Raw genomic sequence first — 20,241 nt, forward strand, 5'->3', positions numbered from 1 at the left:
TAGAAGGATTTGGTTTGATCAGGATCACTTCTGGCCTAACTTCTGCTAGGTGTACTTTTTGTGGGTTATCTTTTTCCTTAGTTGGAACATGGTGTGAGTATGAGGTTTTTGTTTTTTGGTTTGGATGGGTTTCTTCATTTGACTGAGTACTGGGATTCGCCACTTCCTTGTAGGTTCGGTTGTCTCGAAAGTTTGTTTTCTGGTATTTTTGTTTGGTTATGGTATGGTTGATGAAGGTCTGTATTTTGGTGGTTTGGGGTTTGTGGTTTTGAGGAATGGTTGGTGTGGGCTTATCGTATTTTGCTAGGTGCACTGTAATTCTAGACCCTTTAACTATCTTCCCATGCTCATCTCTTAAAGCTGTGCTCATCGATTGTGAAAAACGGTACTTGACAAAAGCAAAGATATGGTCTGGGTTTTTCTGGAAAGCAGGTATGAGTACATTCTCTATGGCTCCGTGAGTTCGGAAAATTTGAGATATTTCAGCAATGGTTATCGATGATGGAAGATGGTTGATGAAACATGTTCGACGAGCCTGGATTTGCACCGATCTATTTTTTGAGTGTTTGACTGTGGTCCATTGAAATTCCTTTTTTCTCTCTCTAGAATCTCTCTCCTCTCTCATTTTTGCTGGCAACCAAACACACCACCTAACTTTTTGATAAAACAAAAACACAAGCAACATATTCTTTTTGACATGTTTTATAGTACTTGTAACGTTTGTCTTATTAGAAAATTCTTATAAAAAGAAAATTGTTTTATTTTTATTTTTTTTTGATAAGTTGGGTATTTTCGAAGAGGGATGACTCCAAATAACAACAGTATCAAGGTAGGCTAAAGAACTACTATCTAGGAAGAAGCATTTGATCTATGTACATGTGTCAGATTAAACTCTCGATCCTCCTCCTTGGTTTACGTATCATCTGTCAATGTTACATGTATTTGAAAACGGAAGAAGCATTTGATCTAGTGATATTAATCAACATTTCAACTTTATACCAATTCTATCAATTTATGGCAAAATTAAGAGTTATGATAATGATTCATGAAGTCATATGTGGGCCATGTGGCCATGTGGGTTAATATTTTGTGACAATGTTAGTACAAAAGTTGAAGGTCATTTACTCTTCCTATAGAATTGAATATATTTAAAAAGAATTGGATTGGAAGATTTAGGGAGAGAAGTAGTTTAGTTTGTCCGATTGCCTTACTAGCTCAGCCAAAACAAAATAAAAATAACGTTGACATTTCAAGAAAGATACAATTGGTACGTATTAGCTTTATTACTTATTAGTGGGGGCATTATTTCATTGCTCGATCAAATATTTGATTATGGTGCCAAAATTTAAACAAATATATTAAAAGACATGTGAAAACAAGAAATTGTGCCACGTGACGCTCTTTCTAAAGAGTTATAATTCATGTAATTCATCATTCATGTACAATAATAAAATTAAGAATTTGCATAGTATATGGTTTGATCTCGAGACCTCAAGTACATATACTAAAGTTTTAACCACTAGACTAAGTTGTATTTAGTGTTATTATCATAAAGTATTATATTAATAAATGAAATTTTTCTTACCCGAATCATAGCTCGGGCCTAATAACTAGTTATAATTATAAAAAGATGCTCCTAATTATTGGTTAGACAAAGTAAACCATATGAACTTCTTGGCTGTTTGATGGGACTATTTGTTGATACTTCTAAATTAGCAAACTTTGTTTTGGTCAATCAATCATCCCGAAAAAATTCCAAACAGAGAATAAGAAAATAGTAGTACAAACTATTTAGTATGTGAAATTGTGGATAGTTCTTACAAAACAAAAATTATGCATCACGAGCAATGTTCCGAATTGTTGTATGTTATACATTTACGTTGTTGAAACCAATCGAAAAGTTTAAAAATGATTGAAAAAATAAAAAGAGTTCAAATTGGTAGAATAATATTTATAAATAGTTGACAATAAAATCTTCATACCATCTTGTTATATGTATTAGCCTATTAGGGGGTGTTTGGTTCACTAGTTTTAGGTATGAGGTATGGGTTTGGAATGAACAAAATCCATATATACCTAGTGTTTGTTTAATTTATTTCTAAATTTTATACCCATACCTCAAACCCATAAGGTATGGGGTTTAGAAACCCATGGGGGGAGGTGGGTATGGCTCATACCTTACCTCTAGGTATCAAATAAAAGAAGATTTTTCATTCCTAAATGAAACCAAACACAAGGTATTAAGTATCAAGTTCCAAACCCATACCACTTTGATTTCATTCTTGATTCCAAACCCATACCATTATATGAACCAAACGACCCCTTAAAGGTAAAAACTTTTTTAAGGCTTCTAAGGACACATAGTCTCGTTAACATTATGAAGTAATAGATTTGAAATATAAAAATGTGTTCCACTCCACATAAATTAATTTCAACACAAATTATTAGAATAAGCGGTCTAATTTTAACATATCTATTTTTAGCATAAAATTAGACGAACTTAAGACAAATCTTTATTAATAAGCCCATTCCATTTCACTATAACTAACCCAACACTATTCTAGTCATCTCTTCTCTTCTCCTTCCTTCTCTTATTGAGTATCGAACTACAACAAATAATTTCAAAAACATAACTCGGTAGTTTTACCAAACGGATTAAACAAGTCACTAAATGGATTAAACTAGTCACTGAATAATAGATTAAAAAATGTCATTATTGCATAGATTAAACCGGTCACGAAATAGATTAACCTAATTCCTAAATAGATTAAACTAGTCATTCTATAAAACAAAGGCGCCATGTTCTTCTCTTAATATTGGGCTTGGACCTTGTTAGATGATTTCTTACAAGACCAACTGTAATTTCAATTGGTATAAGTTAGTTTTAATGAATTATTATTTCATTCTCCTAGAAAAAATTAAGTCAACATGGTTAGAATTTTTTTTTTTTAAAAAAAAAAAAAAAAAAAAACTGAAGTGCATGCGTGTGCCACAAAATGCGCTGACTAAAAGCCATGAAATTTCTCAAAATTCTTGTGTCATAAGCTTACCTTCAAAATAGTTAATATGGATCTTAACTGAAAATCCTTCTCATTCTCTCTCATCTCTCACAATCTCATTTTCGCTAAAAGTTTCATTTTTTTGCAGACTCAATCGTCGATTAATGTTGCAGTATTCACTTGATTTCTAGGGTTTTTATTGCGATAATTCAGCGGTATTACATTGAGGTAAAATTTCTAATTAGTTTTATTTTATAATTTTTTATTTAATTTTATGTTAATTAGTAGTAATCAAGTTTGCGTGATTTTATAAGTTGTTGATTACGATTGAATCCTTGCATTTGTTTTGAATTTGAATAGAAATGTTTATTTTTAAAACCAGATTGAATATTGTTTGATCATTATTATTAATGTCGGTTGTTGGATTTTAAGATAATCGTCGATTTCATGTTGTCTAGTTTTGTTTTCGTTTTGGCAACGAGAATCGCTGTACAAACCAGATTAAAACATTAATCTCGTGATCTGACGCAATATTGTTTTTTTGGTAACGCAACAATATAGCCTTATATGTACGCGACGGGTGCGAAATCGTTATTGGAATAAAATTAGCTTTTTTGTAATTGTGTGATAGAATTTGTGGCGCACACGGAAGTTTTGATGGACCCGAATAGTACCATAAAATTGAATTTTCATTGATAATTAATTGTACAAGCGTGTTGTGAGAGCTCATGTCTCTCATTCACTCCGGTAGAATCCTTTGTTTCTACCTTTCCTAATATCTTGTGTGGAGCTTACTTGTTTGGCTCCCTCTCCAACTCATGCACATATTACAAATTTATAGTTGTTGTATCCTATTTCTAGATTTTTCTTTCAAATACAAATATCTTAGATTTTTCACAAGATAATTATAGATACACATTACATATTTTTCTCACATTTTTCATTAAACCTTTAGAATTTTCTAGATTAATCTCTAAGACGGTGTTGGTCACTTAAGAGTTCATTTATTATGCACTCGATCTCATACTCGTGGATGAGGATGCAAATTGAATCACTTGGTGCATGCATTAGTTAATTCGGGGTCTAAGACTCTAAGTACAAGTTATCATGTTTTGTCGGAAGCACTTAGAACTATGTACTTCACACACTTCTTTACTCACTTGTCACATACTCTGCTCAAATGAGCAATATGTAAAATGTGCAAAAAAATAATGTGAGAGGGAACACCTAGTTTTAGATGCTCGTGTGAGTATGGAGGCTTTGGCCTGGGGATGAAAGCTAATCACATCTAGTTATTTGTGTACTTTGGTTGTGTTTTTCTTAGAAATCATATGTTTGGAAATTTTGTTAGTATAAGGGTCTTATTTGTTATTCCCTACTTTTCTTTTTATTTACATACTTTTCTTTTTCGTCTGTTTTATAAATCTACACGCCGCTGCTTTTTCTATTGCTAGTAACATGTCATCTACTTTCTCCTCTTTTTCCACTCATGTCATCTACTTTTATGGTAGCATAATTTAACCCACTTTTTAGGTCATCTCCTTTACTTTTTGGTTTTTTTCTCCACCTTTTCGGTTTCTTTCTCATACTTTTTTTGTAGTTTCTCTTTTGTTCCCTAGTAAAGTGAAGTAAGTAAATTAAAAAGAAACGGAGATACTACAAATATTTCAACATTATTTATTTGCTACCTCTCAAAAGAACTTCATAAAAATAACAGCTTGCAATTGTTAATAATTATATGAAAAAATAATTATTGGTCACAGTTACCAAAATGTGACAAAAATAAAACCTTCTAAGATTTTTTTATGGTCTTCTATCCAGAGAGTACAGATTAGTTAGTATAAAAACTTAAGTTCATAACAAAAGTTTGTCTTAAAGACTTAGCAAGGTTGAGTCAAATGATAATAACACAAAATCCTTTTCAGAGCTTTAATTTTGTTCCATAAACTTAAGATTCTAATTTAGGAGTGTTTATGAATTGCTATGCAAATAAGTTAATCAATTAAGTGTGAATATAAAATAATTTACTTAGTAAAATCTTCAAAGATATTACACAAAACCTGAAATTGAACCTTTCTTTTGTAGGGTAGTAAGAGAATGAATGAAAGTGCTGTGTGATTCTCCCTTTTTTTTTTTTTTTCTTTCTCTCTCTTCCTCTCAATCATTCTATTACAATTTGATTCCAGTCAATAGTTCATTATTATCCTGATTGTTTACAGTATCTATTTTTCGCCTTTTTGATAGCATTTGACGCAAATATTACAAAAGAGAAAGATAAGGAAAAAAGAAATTGAAGGTAAGGTGGGAGGTTGCTAGAGATGTCATCGTCAAATTCACCATGTGCGGCGTGCAAGTTTCTAAGAAGGAAATGTACGCAAGAATGCGTGTTTGCGCCATACTTTCCTCCAGATCAACCCCAGAGATTTGCTAATGTTCACAAGGTGTTTGGTGCTAGCAATGTGGCGAAGCTCCTGAACGAATTGAATGCCGCACAGCGGGAGGATGTGGTGAATTCGTTAGCATACGAGGCGGAGGCAAGGCTGCGTGACCCCGTGTATGGTTGTGTGGGCCTCATCTCCCTCTTGCAGCAACGACTGAAGCAAGTTCAGACTGACCTTTATACAGCTAAGAAAGAATTAGCCACTTACGTTGGGCCGTCTGCACTTATGCCTATGATTCAACCCAGTTATGCCAACCCAGCTTCCACCTCGGCTGTTAATGTGATGCAGCAACAGTACAATATGGGCCCCATGATGGGTATTCCTACCGGGGTTGTTGCAGGCCCATCTCATGGTGGTGGTGGAACACAGTTGGTAATCAGAGATGCTCAGCAACAGCAGCAGCAATTAATTGAGTCGCAGCAGCTGGCGGCATTGACTGTGAAAGATGAGCAGGAGATGATGAGGAACTGGGAACAGCAGCAGCAACAACAACAGCAGCAGTTTATGAGGTTTAATGGTAGCAGTGACTTGTACGAGGGGACAATGGTTGTAGGTGGTGACGGAGGTGAGTTCAATCAAGTGGGGTCTGCATCGGCAGCTACATCACCGTCGTTGGCTCTTGGGGCGACCACATTTGATCACAATGGGTATAATCATATTCAAACACAACAGCCTCAACAAGGAGCTGAGTCACTAGGGCAGCTATTGCTTCTTCAGCAGCCAGTAACAACCCAACAACAGCCAGGAATGGGAGAAGTGGCTCAGGGGATTCCTCATCATGAAAATAATCAGCAGCAGCAGCAAGGTTCTATTAGTCATCAACATCTTCTTCACCATCATGAACATAATCAGCAGCAGCAGCAGGCCGGAAGCGAATAGGGTAGGACTATTGTTCCTGCTTGTTAGAGAGGAGACACTTAAAGAATACTCATTTTGGTGTTCCTTTGCATATTTTTTTTTGCTTTTAGTAGTTCCTACAAGCTCAACTCTTCAACAAACTGCAGTCCCAAGGTAACTTCTTTTCTCTCTTTCTCCTCTCTCAATCTCTTGCTGTATTTTGTAGATTTGTATGTTTCCAATTTTTGCACCTTCTTATTGATGAATATTAGCTCGTAATTACGAGATCGATGGTGATAGAAAGAGCATTTTGCCTGTTTTATGTAAAATGCAAAGCATATTTTTGAGAATTGGAAGAAAATGGAAGTATTTGGATTTTGTTGGGGTGAGAGAAGAGACAAACAGGATGGAAGGGTGAAAATTTTGCATGATATACTAATCATTTTAGAGTTTGGACTATAAGAGCTGAGCATCTACCATTCTGTTTTGTTTTGCTTTTGTTTTGACTAGATATTTTTCACAAAATTTACACACAAATTCATTCCCATTACCACCATTTATGACCAACAACCAAACGGGCCGTGAGAGCTCAGCATCTACCATTCTGTTTTGTTTTGACTAGAGTTCTCTGTTATCTTTGCTGTAAATTGGCTCTAATCTTGTGTTTATTAATGTTTGATTTTTTGTTCAAATTCTACAATAATGTGACTCAAAAACTAATGCATGCTAATCTAATATTATCTGGCGTTTGTTTTGCTTTTGTTAATGCAGCTCAGTTCGTGCATGCTTATGAACTCCAACATCTTATTTATACAAGGAAGAGATTATTATGACAGTGGAAAAGGTGAAAACAGTTAGTGGTTGAGTATCTGTTTGGTTGGATAGAAAACATTTTTAACGAGAAATGATTTCCAGAAAAATTCTTTTTTAAACATACAATTGTAGATTTGTTTTCCTTAGTTTACCTCTATGCATAGGAATCTAGAAGTGCAAATGAAACGAAGAAGGAAAGAGGAAGGTGAGGATGGAAAGTATGGAAGTTAGATGTGACGCGCCTTCTTTAAATAACGAAAATGTTTTCCAATCCTTGGATGAACTACTTTCTTTCATTTGGAAAATTATTTTCCACCCTTTAGAATGAAAATAAGGCATGGGCGAAGCCAGGGGGTTTTGACAGGGGCCATGGCCCCCCTCCCCTTGTCAAATTTCTATAGAAAAGTGGTGAAAATCTCGGCCCTCCGAACTTGCGATTAGTTATATTGGCCCCCGTAGCTTATATCGGCCCCCCTAGCTTATGTGTTCATAAGGGAATCACTTTTTAGAAAATTTGTTTTCTTTCCAACCAAACACTCGTTAAATATATGGAGCCGGATTATGATTGTTTTTCCTTTTAGTAAGCCTATAGTTTGTTTTTTTTTCCTTTAAATGTTTTTCTTTTTTGAAACTTTTGGGTGGGAGAGAAGACCACCCAAAAAGTGTTGGTTTTTTTATTATGGGTTTCTTATTTTGGAGAGACACAATAGTAAAGATGTTGTTTGTTCATGAGATTACTATTATTTTTTAGAGCAATTTGTAAGTTTGACAATCATTAAATGCCTATCTGATACTCTATAATCTATCTGTTTTATTTCGTTGTTCCTATTTGGAATAAAGGAAAAAACCATTGCAATTCAAAAAATAGACAAGATGTCACTATTGCAAACAAAATATTAATGTGAAAGTATTGGGTCAGACCGTCTGACCCAATATTCTCGTCAGACGGACTGAGCCCAGTAAATTCACCAACAATAATAACGCGTCCTTCATCATCATCATTGAAGATTCACAGTGACCCCGACAACATCAAGAACTCTCCATTGCCCCCCATCACATACCTCCGGCAACGTAGTCGGCCAACCAAGGCCTCTTCAGATGATGGCGATGTTGAAGTTGAAGGGGTATACTCAAAGTTTTTGGCAGCGTTTCTTCGACAAGCTTCGGCCTGGGAGATGAACTCTGATCCTTTGGCTTAGGAGATGAATTCTGCTCCATTTTTTTACTCAGCTTCTTATTGCTTAAAAACCTAGGCAAATGATGCATTGAGCAGAACTACATTTACCAAACACCACCGCCTAATCCAATAGACCCCTAACCTCCAAAGCTCCAACAGAACCCTAAAATTGATTTCTGGATCTGTTCGTAAGAGAATGTTGCAGTCCTACAGCCTATGGACCAACATTCTAGGAGTATTTGGAATGAGGAGGCCAACAAAGTGTACAATTTTGTTAAGCTGGCAGAAGAGGAATGAAGAAGAAGGAGAAAGTGAGAGAAAGCAGAGGTTAGTGTTTTGTTTTCTTTTCAGTTGGTCTTTGTTTTCTTTCAGTTGGACTTTGTTTTCTTTCCGTTGGACTTTGTTTTCTTTTCAGTTGGACTTTGTTTTCTTTCAGTTGGACTTTGTTTTCTTTCAGTTGGACTAACTGAAACAAAATGAAGACTACCTGAAAAAAAATGAAGACTACCTGAAAAAGAATAAAGACCAACTGAAACCCAAGTAAGGGCCTGTTCTCCCCAGCTTATTTTCAGTTCAGTTCAGTTCAGTTCAGTTCAGCTCTAATAAGTTCAGTTCAGTTCAGTTCAGCTCCAATAAGTTCAGTTCAGTTCAGTTCAGCTCCAATAAGTTCAGTCATCAGTTCAGTTCAGTATCAGTTGTCAGTTCAGCTCTATTCTTTTATAACCATTTTGTTAAATATTATTATTATTATGTTGGTATAATTTATTTTACTAATTACTATTATTATTATTATTATTATATTATTATTATTTAAATATATATCATTACTATTAAGTATTATTATTATTATTATTATTTTATTGTTGATGTTGTTGTTGTTTCTATATATATTTTTATTATAGCTTTACTAATTATTATTACTATTATTATTAGGAGGAACATGGTTTAGGTCAAAGCACAAATAAACCCACTTTTTTTAGCCCATAAACCAATCAAATCGCGTCAAGACGTTTTTGATGTAATTTTCGCGGTCCAACCCAATCATTATTTTTATTACTAAATATTTTTAAATTATTAAATCTAATTATTAAAATAGTAATATTAATTTACTTCTTAGATATTATTGTTATTATATATCATCGTCAAGTATTAATATATTAATACAAATAATATAAAATAATTATTATAATTATCATTACTATCATTAATTTTATTATTATTAATTTATGATTATTAATATTATTTATTTATAACTATCATTTAAAGTATTCAAAATACTACTATTATTATTATTCATTATTATCTTATCATTATAATTATTATTTAATATTCATATTATTATTGTTTAAAATATTATTTATATATTTATTACATTCAATTTATTTCAATGTAATATAATTCAATTCAATTTAATTCAATTCAATTCAGTTCAGTTCAGTTCAGTTCAGTTCAGTTCAGTTCAGTTCAGCTCTGATAAGTTCAGTTCAGTTCAGTTCAGCTCCGATAAGTTCAGTTCAGTTCAGTTCAGCTTTGATAAGTTCAGTTCAGTTCAGTTCAGTTCAGTTGTTTTATGCCGAAGAGAACAGGCCCTAAGTCTAACTGAAGCACAAAAACCAACTGAAAAAAAAGAAGACTAACTGAAAAAAAAAAAAAAAGACTAACTGAAACAAAATGAAGACTACCTAAAAAAAATGAAGACTACCTGAAAAAGAATAAAGACCAACTGAAACCCAAGTAAGTCTAACTGAAGCACAAAAACCAACTGAAAAACAAAGAAGACTAACTGAAAACAAAATGAAGACTACCTGAAAAAAAAATGAAGACTACCTAAAAGAAAATTAAGACTAACTGAAAAAAAATTGGAACCACCTGAAAGTCGTCCGACCAAGATTATGGTCGGACGAGTCCGACACAATACGTTCTTTATATTAATTGACCAAAAATAAAGATTTCAGTACTTTGAGTTATTCTATGTTAGACAACCAATGATACAAAAGTTTGAGGGGGTAAAAGAGAAAAAAATGGATACAAACTAGTGTGAACATATTTTTTGTCCTTTGAGTTAGTTTATGTAGGCAATCGATGAAACATAAGTGTGGGGTAAAAAAGTTAAAAAATTGACTATTTAATATTGTGAACACATTTATTGTAATTTAAAACTAATGGAAATTTTAATTCATAAATCTGTATGTAAAGTTTCAAAATATGAACAACAAAATTTTCCATGGGAAATACAGGAACAACAAAAGAAAACGGAGGGAGTATCAGAGAAACAATACTCTCTATTTCTAGAATAGTACTCCTTTCATTCTCTTGTGTTCTTATTTAGTCACTTAATTTTAAACTTGATAAACGATAAAAGTATGTTAAGTGAATTTATTTAGAATTTCTTATGTTGTATTAACATAATCTTTTGTGTTATCTTATAGTTAATGTTTATTTTTTGAAAATTCTCAATGGTATGCCTTATGCTTAAGAATTCTCAATAGATTTCACTTTTTTTTTTTTTCTTCCCATTGCTAGTCATGAGTTTTTCTAATTTACCCCAATATAACATTAATTGGACTTAAACTTAATTTCATGTTTAGTTTTAATACTTATATTAAGTTTTGTCTAAGCACCGTAAAATCTATAAAGATGATCCTAATAAATTTGTTACACAAAGTAAGCCATATCAAGTTCTCAACTCAAAAAAAAAAAAAAAAAAGCATATCAACTATCAAGTAGATGGGTATTCGATCAGTGGCGGATCTTAACTAACTATTTAACAGGGGCCGAGTTGATAAAATAAAATTTTTAGTGTAAAATTTTAAATGATGAATAAAAACACTAATACACACCAAAATATAAATTAGGAAAATGATATACATAGCCCTAAGGGCTATGTATAAGATGGTTAAAATGAAAATAAAATATTGAATCAAGCATTTATTACCTCAATTGATGTGAAAATGTGTCTTGAATTCTTAAATTGTTTCTATTTAAAGAAATGTATTTAATGCTTATATATAGCCCTAAGGGCTACATATAACATTACCCTATAAATTATACTATTATTAATGGCTACAAAGAGCTTGTTGCTAATGTAATAAATCAAAATCTCAAGGGTGCAATTTTTAAGAAATTGTTTTCATTTATTTGTTTGACCATTATGAAATGTTCAAGAAATTGAGTAATTTTTTAAGAAATTGAAGGTATAGTTCATTAGTAACTAAATAAATGTGTTGATGCAAGATTTGAACTTGCAACCTCTAGGGCTCGAACTTCCTTTTACACCTTGCTTCACTACCACTATGCCACGATTTGTTTTGTGACATGAACTACAATTTACTTAATTTATCTTATACATTTATGGGGGGCTAAGCCCCCACCCGCCCCTTATATAATCCGCCCCTGGTTCGATGGTACTATATGGCTATCTACTGATACTTATCTAAATTGCAAACTTTTTGCGTCAACTGAATATCATCAAATCTTCAGGTCATCTTGGATATAGGGCATATTCGGGAACATTAGTTGTGGTGGTATCTTTTAGCCGTGAGAGTAATTGTTAGCTGTGATGGTAGATGTTAGTGGTTGATGTGTAACTTTTAGCTGTTAGATGTCAAAATAGCTGTATAACCTGTTAATGTTCGGTAAAACAAATTGTGAAAGTAGCTGTTTACAAATAACAAATCAAAAACTCAAATAATTAATATAAAATTCATAAACTACTAAACACTACTCCAAAAAGCTACAAATTATAGCTTTTGACAAACACTACCAAAACATTACTTCTACCACTAAAAGCTACTCATACTACTACTTAACCAAACACTCCTACTTTTCTTAATTAGTATTTTGACTCTGAGTCAAAACACTAAAAGCTAACTCAAAAGCTTGCGCCAAACATGCCCATAGTCTAGCCTTCACTTCACTTGGAGGCTTGGAGCATTGAAAGTACAAATTGTGCTGGGTCAGTTTGGTTGGTAATTCCGCTGCCCATGAAACTCAGCCAATTTATCTCCGGGCCTGGCTAAGAATTCAGGCTAAAACTGTAGACTCAACCTCAGACAAGTCGGGTGAAGGCCTGGCCAGATTCGTCTAAATATGAATACGCAAGGCCGGTCCACAACCCAACAAAATGGCAAGACCGCAATTCGGGCAGGAAAAAATAGCGGTCCGATATTAGACTGAATTGGGTCAGGCAAGCTGGGGTAGGCAAGATCAGCTCTAGAACTTGGTAAGCATACCACTCTATAGAAAGGGGCATTTCCTTTGGTGATATAAAAATAACAATGGGGATATATAATACAGTATAACAAGGGAGGTAGAGAACATTTTTTTTTTTTTTCGACAACGAGAAAACGTGCATTAATTTAAAAAAGAAAGTACAGCCTAATGCTAATACAACCATACATATAACAAGCAAACAAAACTAAAGGAGGTGCATTTGCTCTTACCGACACTATGAAACAAAACCAAGCTACTACAAGTCCTGTCCAATATAATCTTGAAGAAGGATGGGTTGGAAGTCTTGAACAAGGGAGGTAGAGAACTTATAATACCAAGAGAATGCTCAATATACATTAGTAAGCTCAAACTCTCAACTTGAGTGGGCAGAGTTACATCTCGCAACAAAAGCTAATATCATCAAAAGTGTGAAACTTAGTGTGCATCATGCTATAAGCACTTCAAAGCTTAGTGAACCATAAATTAGCATGTGTAAATATTTTGGGCCAAATGGAAATCTCCATATAGTAGTTGAGTCAGACATATGGACACGTATATTGTGTCTAAAAACTGAGTAACAATAAGACATTCTTGAAACATTTATAACACCAGACCCAGAATTAATCACGAAAACGCTTTTCTGAAATGATGCGACTTGCACTCGTCCAAAAATGCAAAAGAAAAATAGTCATGCAGTAGACTTTTGCATCCAACTCATAGGGCTAAACGATCAACATTTCACAGTCTGACAGCTAAGAAGCAGTTGGTAATTCTAAACAGAGGAAAGAGGGCGATTTTATTAAAATTCTCTAATTGGAAATGATATTTAGTTATTTACTGCTGAACTCGACAAAAATTATCAGCATAATCTAGCAAGCATTTCAATAGTTACAAAAATCCTCTGTGGCTGCTGGAAACATGATCAAACATGATTTATATTAGCACAGCAGATAGTTTACTGAACACACGAAGAATACCTGATGTTTGTTTAACTCTTTAATGAAGATTCATATTGCCTAAGTTACTTGGACTTCCTATTTTAATCAAAGTACCCGTGTTGCTGTGTTGGATCTTCGACTCTCTGACATGGTATAGATACTTTAATACTTCATTTTTTTTGCCAAAAATCATGAAAATTCTTCATAGAGCAATTGTGTCGGACACTTGGACACATATAAGTGTCTAACACAGATACCCGAATCTGAGTAACATCTGCTGCTATATCATGATCTCAAGAGGAGAAACAATATCATCATACAGGTTGTAAATATGGTGAAGTACGGGGTTAACCGACCTTGAACTCGTATATCCTGCTCATCAATGTTCAACAAGGGAATGAGTCAGATATAACTTTTACTATTCGCCTTAAAAAACAAATATCAAGAAAGATAAGTTCAGATAAAAGTTAATAAGCTCAGATGTGAAAGTTAACAAGGTAGAAAGAACAAAGTCATTACGTGCTATCTCAAGTGAAATAAAGCCCGTCTGTTTGGCCAGGATTTTTATTTTAACAGACAGGGCTGTATAGGGCTTATGATCATAGGGGATACGAGGCCATAATAAACTTCCCGTTAACTCTAAAAAAGGGTCAAAATTTGTGTCATCTGCGCCAGTTTCTACAGAAAATAAGACTTTTGAATTATGCAGTCTTGTAGGCTGTAAACTGTAGTGGAGGAAGAGAATCTTGTTCTTTTTCCATGGCAACTCTCTTTACCTGTCAAAGAAAGATTAAAGAACTCCTCCCTCAAAAGTTTAAATGCATGTAGGATTCTGTTTCTTGGTGCTGCGATTTTTTATAATGTTGGATGAATTCATATCTAACCTGATCAAGTAAAGTTCAATTTTGCTTCCTATTGTTGCTGTGTGCGCCAGTTATATTCGCTTGAATTTAAACCAAGCAACTACAATTGTTTCTAGTAAATTTTAATGACTTTTTATTACGGATTTATCTTGAAATGGAGTTTCAGGAAGCAGAGAAGGAGAAGCAAAAAGGGGAACGAATGCTAGAAGATTGCTTAAAGCTACTTAAAGGGAAGGCTACTAGCAACTTATCGCTGACCTTCTTTAAGATTCATACTATCACTTAACAATCAACAACCCAATTTTGGTTCGCCCAAAACCGAGCATAGATTGGCCTGGCCTGCATACAGTTTTGAGCGGGGCCCACAGTCGACCAGTAGCTTGCCCAACCTACCCAGTTACCAGGCCTACTACTCATAATCACACACATCAACAGTTTATGAACCTGAAGTCTCAATGTAAATGATAAGTCTCTTACTCAGACTTGAACGGAGGGCTCTAGATTGATGGAGAGTATACATATATATCATAGAAACTCTGCCTGTGAGTGTCACTATGGCATTCATTGCCAGTCCCAAACCCAGATAAAGGAGGGTTGAAATAGGTCGGCGGCTAGAATTATAACTTAGTCACATACTATGACATGATACATATACATATACATATATCACAGGAGATGCTTTCCTAGCTATTGGATCAGATCTTTCAAGAAAATTCGCATTTTCATGATCAAGCAAAGTGCCTATTAGTCAAAAGATTTGACAATTCTATTCCTTCTCACAGATTCATATGTCCCACGCTGCCTTCCCCAAGCTTGTAAGACACTCCATATTCATCAGAAAACATGATAGTATATATTTCTATGTTCTAGATATACTCGCATTTAGTTTCACAAGTAAAAATAGCACCTTCCTTTCCGAAATAAATGGATAAACAGAAGCCAACCCCACATTCTGCCACAAGGGTTGTCCTGCATCACATCGAAGGTAGAAATGGAATACCATTCAGATCACCATGAGCCAATGACAATGACAAAATGCATGTCTACAGGTAAGAGTAGTTTTAGAGTATAACACCATACCACGGTCTACCTCCCTAATACAATCAATAGAATGCTACACCAGCAAACAAGTATAGCTGGTAGCCTGGTATGGTATTTCCCTAGATGGCCTAGAATCTAAATAGAAGGGAAAGGAAATGACAATTACTAACTCCTAAAGTCTATCAAGTAAATACTTCACATTTGCCTCTATGAAAAACTTGCCACAACCCAACCTAAAGATAGACTTCTATTTTTAAAATCCCTCTATCTCTTAAAGCAATATTTACTGATTTTGATCAGCATAAGGACGGCTTTTGACAAAGTCAGTCATTAGCTTAAGATAGAAGTATATATATGTATGTATATATGCTTTTAAAGAAGATATATTCAATTGTGTACCTTCATTGAAAAGGGTGAAGTAGCTACAGCTGATGACTTCAATGCAGGAAATCCAACATCATATGAGATGCTGCCATCAGGTTTCCACAGCCCAAAATTCCTCTCCGAATTTGGCCCGGGTTTGTCTTTCTCATTAAACATGGCAAACACATAAGCTTTAAGCATAATTTTTGGCCTCATAGGAGTTCCCTTCCTCAAAGCTAGCCTCTTCCGCAGATTAAAATTGTATGTCCTCGCATTTTCTAGAGTGGCAACTTCTTCACTTGGATCCCCACGAGATGCCCAACCAGTCTCAGTAATTATCACCTCCATCTTCTTAAAACCAGCATCTTCCAGAGCAGCATAAGCTGCATCAATCTGAGCATCAAGCAGATTGTCATAATGGAGTTTTGTTTGCGAGTCAATAATGCCTGCATTCTTCTCAAAAAGAGCATAATTTACATCAATGTGTTTTGGATCACTCATGTAGGTCAGGAAAGGATAGGCATTTAAACAGAAAGGAGAACCAATCTTTGAAAAGAAGTCCAAAAGTGGTTTCAAGTATTCCTTCATATTATCTCTGAACGTACAATTGGATGGAGGGTAAGAATTATCAAAAACACCGAAATGTTGGGACGTGGTAATTTGAATTTTATGATCAAGATGGAGACTTTTTGTTGCATTATAAATATTCTGAACTGCACCTAAAAGGCTTCCCCAGAGCTCTTGATCATTCCCAAATACTTCATTTCCAACAGCAATACCAACAATACGAGTTCGAGGATAAAACTGTTGAATGTTGTCTTTGACCCAACTCATTGCATGGTCTGCATTTGCACTCATGTCTTTGAGGAAACCGTTTGGAAGTCCAACAACTAACTCAAGCCCAGTCCCGCTGAAGGCCTGAAGCACGCTGTGATCAAAGTCAAATATCCTAACATTTCGTATCTTTGCAGCTTTCAGAAGCTGGACAACTTTCTCTGGTGACGGGATATTGTCAGCAATTCTTCCGTAATTTATGCCATAAGTTCCAGTGAAAGCATTAACTTTCCAATGTGCTGAAAGAAGGAAAAGTGGCACAGTCAAGATTAGAACTTCCACCTCTACTAATAAAAACAACTTAGATCCATAAGCTTCAATATCTTGAATATACTAATTTTAGATGATATAATGGACATGACACAATCCATATCAAAGTTTCCCAAAACCAAGTTACTAGTGCTACTGTACTATCCACAGCTACATGTTCACTCCAACTCTAAGCGTCGATTCGACATTAAATTCTCGCATGCTACATTGAATAACTGGCCCTTATAAGTGTCAAGCGACAATATCCATGTCTGATACGACCATGAGTACTTAAGATGAAATGAAGAGTCCAGTAGTCACAGATATTCAAATCGAGTAACGAGTGTACAACAACCAATTACAAATATTACTTTAAGAGTTCAATCATATTAAACATGAACCAACATGTTCAACAAGATCCAAAGATTTCTAAACTACTCCAACCTATCCTAATCCATACTAAATTCAGAAACCAACCAGAAATGCTTAGCAAAGATTAAGAAAGCTCACTGATTCATTGAAGTTAGATACTTTAAACTTTGTAGATTTTCAGCCATGATCACAAAGGGAAGTATATGTTTTGATTACTCATATCATCATCTACATCTTGCAAGAGCCAAATCTAACCAATAAAAATCCAGAAGGAGACAGTGGACAATGATATTACAGAAATAGTTCTACTTTTTCTTATTTTCATTAGACTGACCCCATGATTAAGACAGGCTGCTCTTTTTCAAACAGCCACCACAACCACAAAATTCCAAGCACCTTCACTATTAACTTCTAATATCATGATTGAAACACAATAATAAGCTGATGCAAAAACACCCAATTCCAAAAAGTTCAAGAATTTAAAATTTAATTTTTTTAAAAAAAAACTCAAAAATCAAATATGAGATAAAATTGAAGTAACTTATATTCATAATTCCAAAATACTTAACAAAAATATTAGCAAAAATAATAAAAAAGAAGTAATGAAGTATGAAGTATTACCTATCTGGGATGTGAATAGCAAGAAGAGGAGAGAAATCAATTGGAAAAATCTCATGCTTGTTGGATCATCTGAAGTCCCAAGTCTCACAAATTTGAATTATACAGTCTTCAACTAAAAGAGAAAGCACAAGCTTTTTGCTCTTTCACCCAGAAATTATTATTATAATTCCTATTATTATAAGTTTTGTTCAAACATGCCATGAAAGAAAAAAGAAGAACCCTTTTAAAGAAGAAAAAGAACTCAACTTGAAGTTGAAGATCCCATAAAAAAGGTTATTATATTAAGAAATACCCATCAAATTAAACCCACAAAATTCCCTCAAAACCCAGATAAATTGAACTTGAAATTCAAAAATTTCTTTGAATTTCTACCCAAGATTACAAATTGACAGAATTTAAGCAGTGATTCTAAGCTAGAATAAAAAGGGAAGAAAAAGGGGAAGGAATTTGAAAGAATATAGAGGGGTTTTTATAAGGGAATTTTTGGGTGTGAGGGGGTTTTTGCCTCACACTCCTCCACAGTGTCACTGATTTCCTTTTTTTTTTTCCAAAATGTTGTTCTTGAGGAAATTTGAAGAAAATAAATGAGATTTTTTGACAGAAAGAATTTGGTCAAATGTGGCAAGGAAAACTGAGTGAAGTTTCCACTTTTAACGCGCTATACCTCCTCTTTCCCCTTTTTTTCCCTCTTTATAGAGAGAATCTCATATGGCAACAAAGATCATAGTCCTATTTATCTCCTAAATGTATTTAGTAAGAAAAATATATCGAAGTTTCAAATTTTTAGTTATATAGTTAGGGCCTGTTTTCTTCGGCATAAAACAGTTGAACTGAACTGAATTGAATTGAATTGAATTGAATTGAACTGAACTAAACTGAACTAAACTGAATAGTGATATGTGAGAGTAAAAGTATTGTCCAGAGCTGAATTGAACTAAACTGAACTGAATTGAACTGAGCTAGACTGAACTGAACTGAAAATAAGCTGGGGAAAACAGACCCTTAGTAATTGTAACTGTATATTAGGGATGTTCACGAGCCGAATACAATCCGAGCTTGGGATTGCTCGACTCGGCTCATTACACTTTTACTCGAACTCAAGCCGAGTTTCGATCTTAAATTTTCTATTTCAATTCACCGTAAAACTGAGTTGAATTAATATTAGGATTATTTGCCCAGAAAGAGCTCAACTATTACCCATTTACTTTAATAAGTCCCACCTTTTGATTATTCCCTGTAGGTCCCATGTTTTATATTTAGTTTCCCCTATAAGTCTTAGGTAACTTATAACCTGTTGAGAAGGTAAACAAAAATTTTAAAAGCGGGACCCACAATCGGTTTTAATTTTTTTTACAGGTGCTGACTTTATTACTCTGAGAAAAGGTGAGTTGACAAAATTTTCACCTTCCCCCCTAAAACTTCCATTGTCTTCTTCCCCACTAAACTTCTTCTGCTACCCATTAACGAAGGTGCGCAAGAATTTTTTTTTTCATTCATTCAATTGGAGTCGATTCTTCAGTAGCGAAGTTGAGGAGTTTGTCTTCTTCAAGTAAGTTTTCTCTGCTCATCTTCTCCCTCCCTTCCCAAATTCTGAATTTTTATTTTACTAATGTTAATGTTAACTAAATAGGAGCATGTATTTAGCTTTTCAGTGACCTTTAGTTCTCTTTCCTAAACCAATTTAGGGTTTTAATTTGTTTTCATTGTTGTCTGAATTATGGTTCTTTGTTTGTTGTATGCCATGGCCCCATCCCCAAATGATAATGTAGTTCTAATTAAATTGCTGCTCTGGTTTGTCATTGTTGTGTGAATATTGTAGTCCATGGAAAGTGTTTATTTGCGTTTCTGGCATGGTGGTTTGTTTAAGGAGAAAGGAGGGAAAATGGAGTACATTGGTGGGGCTAGTAGGACATTTGCAGTGGATCCTGATGAACTGTGTTGGTGGTTTTTGGAGGATAGGCTAAGAAATGTGGTACTTATAGGGAAATTGATAAGATTTTTTACTTGATTCCTGGGAAAAACTAAATGATGGGTTGAGGATGGTTTACAATGATCTGAGGTGGTTCAAATGGGTGCAATTGTTGATGAAAACCAAGTTTATTGATCTGTATGTATTACATGGAGTAGATAAGCCTGCAATGTTATATGATGGAATCCCCCAACCTCTCCTACCCATCCATACAGACACAACAGTAGCAAATGTAATTGAGTCAGCCAAAAGGGATGAGGCCCCACCCAAAGTAGCAATTTCAAGGAAAAGGACTCCACCCAAAAAGTTGACCCCAATTAGGTCAAGTCAAAGGTTGAAGGAATGCCAACTTATTTTACCTACAGATCTACCTCCCCCATATGACCCTGCCTTTTCAATACCTGTTATTAAGACCCCAACTGCTGAGCAAAACAAAGCCACATCAGACCAGCCCTCCCCACCTCCCACAAGAGACCAGCCCTCCCAACCTCCTACAACAGACCAGCCCTCCC

The 20,241-nt window shown here is 34.5% G+C and overlaps 2 protein-coding genes across 3 annotated transcripts; one reads left to right on the forward strand and one right to left on the reverse strand.

Annotated features, from left to right (window-relative positions):
- The first annotated feature begins 2,780 nt into the window (after positions 1-2,780).
- LOC104902010 (LOB domain-containing protein 36) lies at positions 2,781-7,824 on the forward strand. Its single transcript, XM_010689651.4, has 3 exons — positions 2,781-3,227; positions 5,244-6,451; positions 7,049-7,824. The coding sequence occupies exon 2, from the start codon at positions 5,318-5,320 to the stop codon at positions 6,317-6,319; it is 1,002 nt and encodes a 333-aa protein (XP_010687953.1). The 5' UTR covers positions 2,781-3,227; positions 5,244-5,317; the 3' UTR covers positions 6,320-6,451; positions 7,049-7,824.
- Positions 7,825-13,151: 5,327 nt separating this feature from the next.
- Positions 13,152-18,460, reverse strand: LOC104902011 (glucan endo-1,3-beta-glucosidase 14). 2 transcript variants are annotated; one of them, XM_010689653.4, is made up of 4 exons: positions 17,761-18,460; positions 15,721-16,757; positions 15,188-15,249; positions 13,152-13,789 (listed from the first exon to the last, which is right to left on the reverse strand). In XM_010689653.4, exons 1-4 carry the CDS (start codon positions 17,813-17,815, stop codon positions 13,765-13,767), a joined length of 1,179 nt encoding a protein of 392 aa, XP_010687955.1. In that variant the 5' UTR covers positions 17,816-18,460; the 3' UTR covers positions 13,152-13,764. The 2 variants fall into 2 exon arrangements, with proteins under 2 accessions (XP_010687955.1, XP_010687954.1); XM_010689652.4 differs by lacking the exon at positions 15,188-15,249 and having other exon boundaries at positions 17,761-18,454.
- Positions 18,461-20,241: the final 1,781 nt, after the last annotated feature.

The sequence above is a fragment of the Beta vulgaris genome, chromosome 8, assembly GCF_026745355.1.
Source record: "Beta vulgaris subsp. vulgaris cultivar EL10 chromosome 8, EL10.2, whole genome shotgun sequence".
In the NCBI taxonomy this organism is placed as follows: Eukaryota; Viridiplantae; Streptophyta; class Magnoliopsida; order Caryophyllales; family Amaranthaceae; genus Beta; species Beta vulgaris.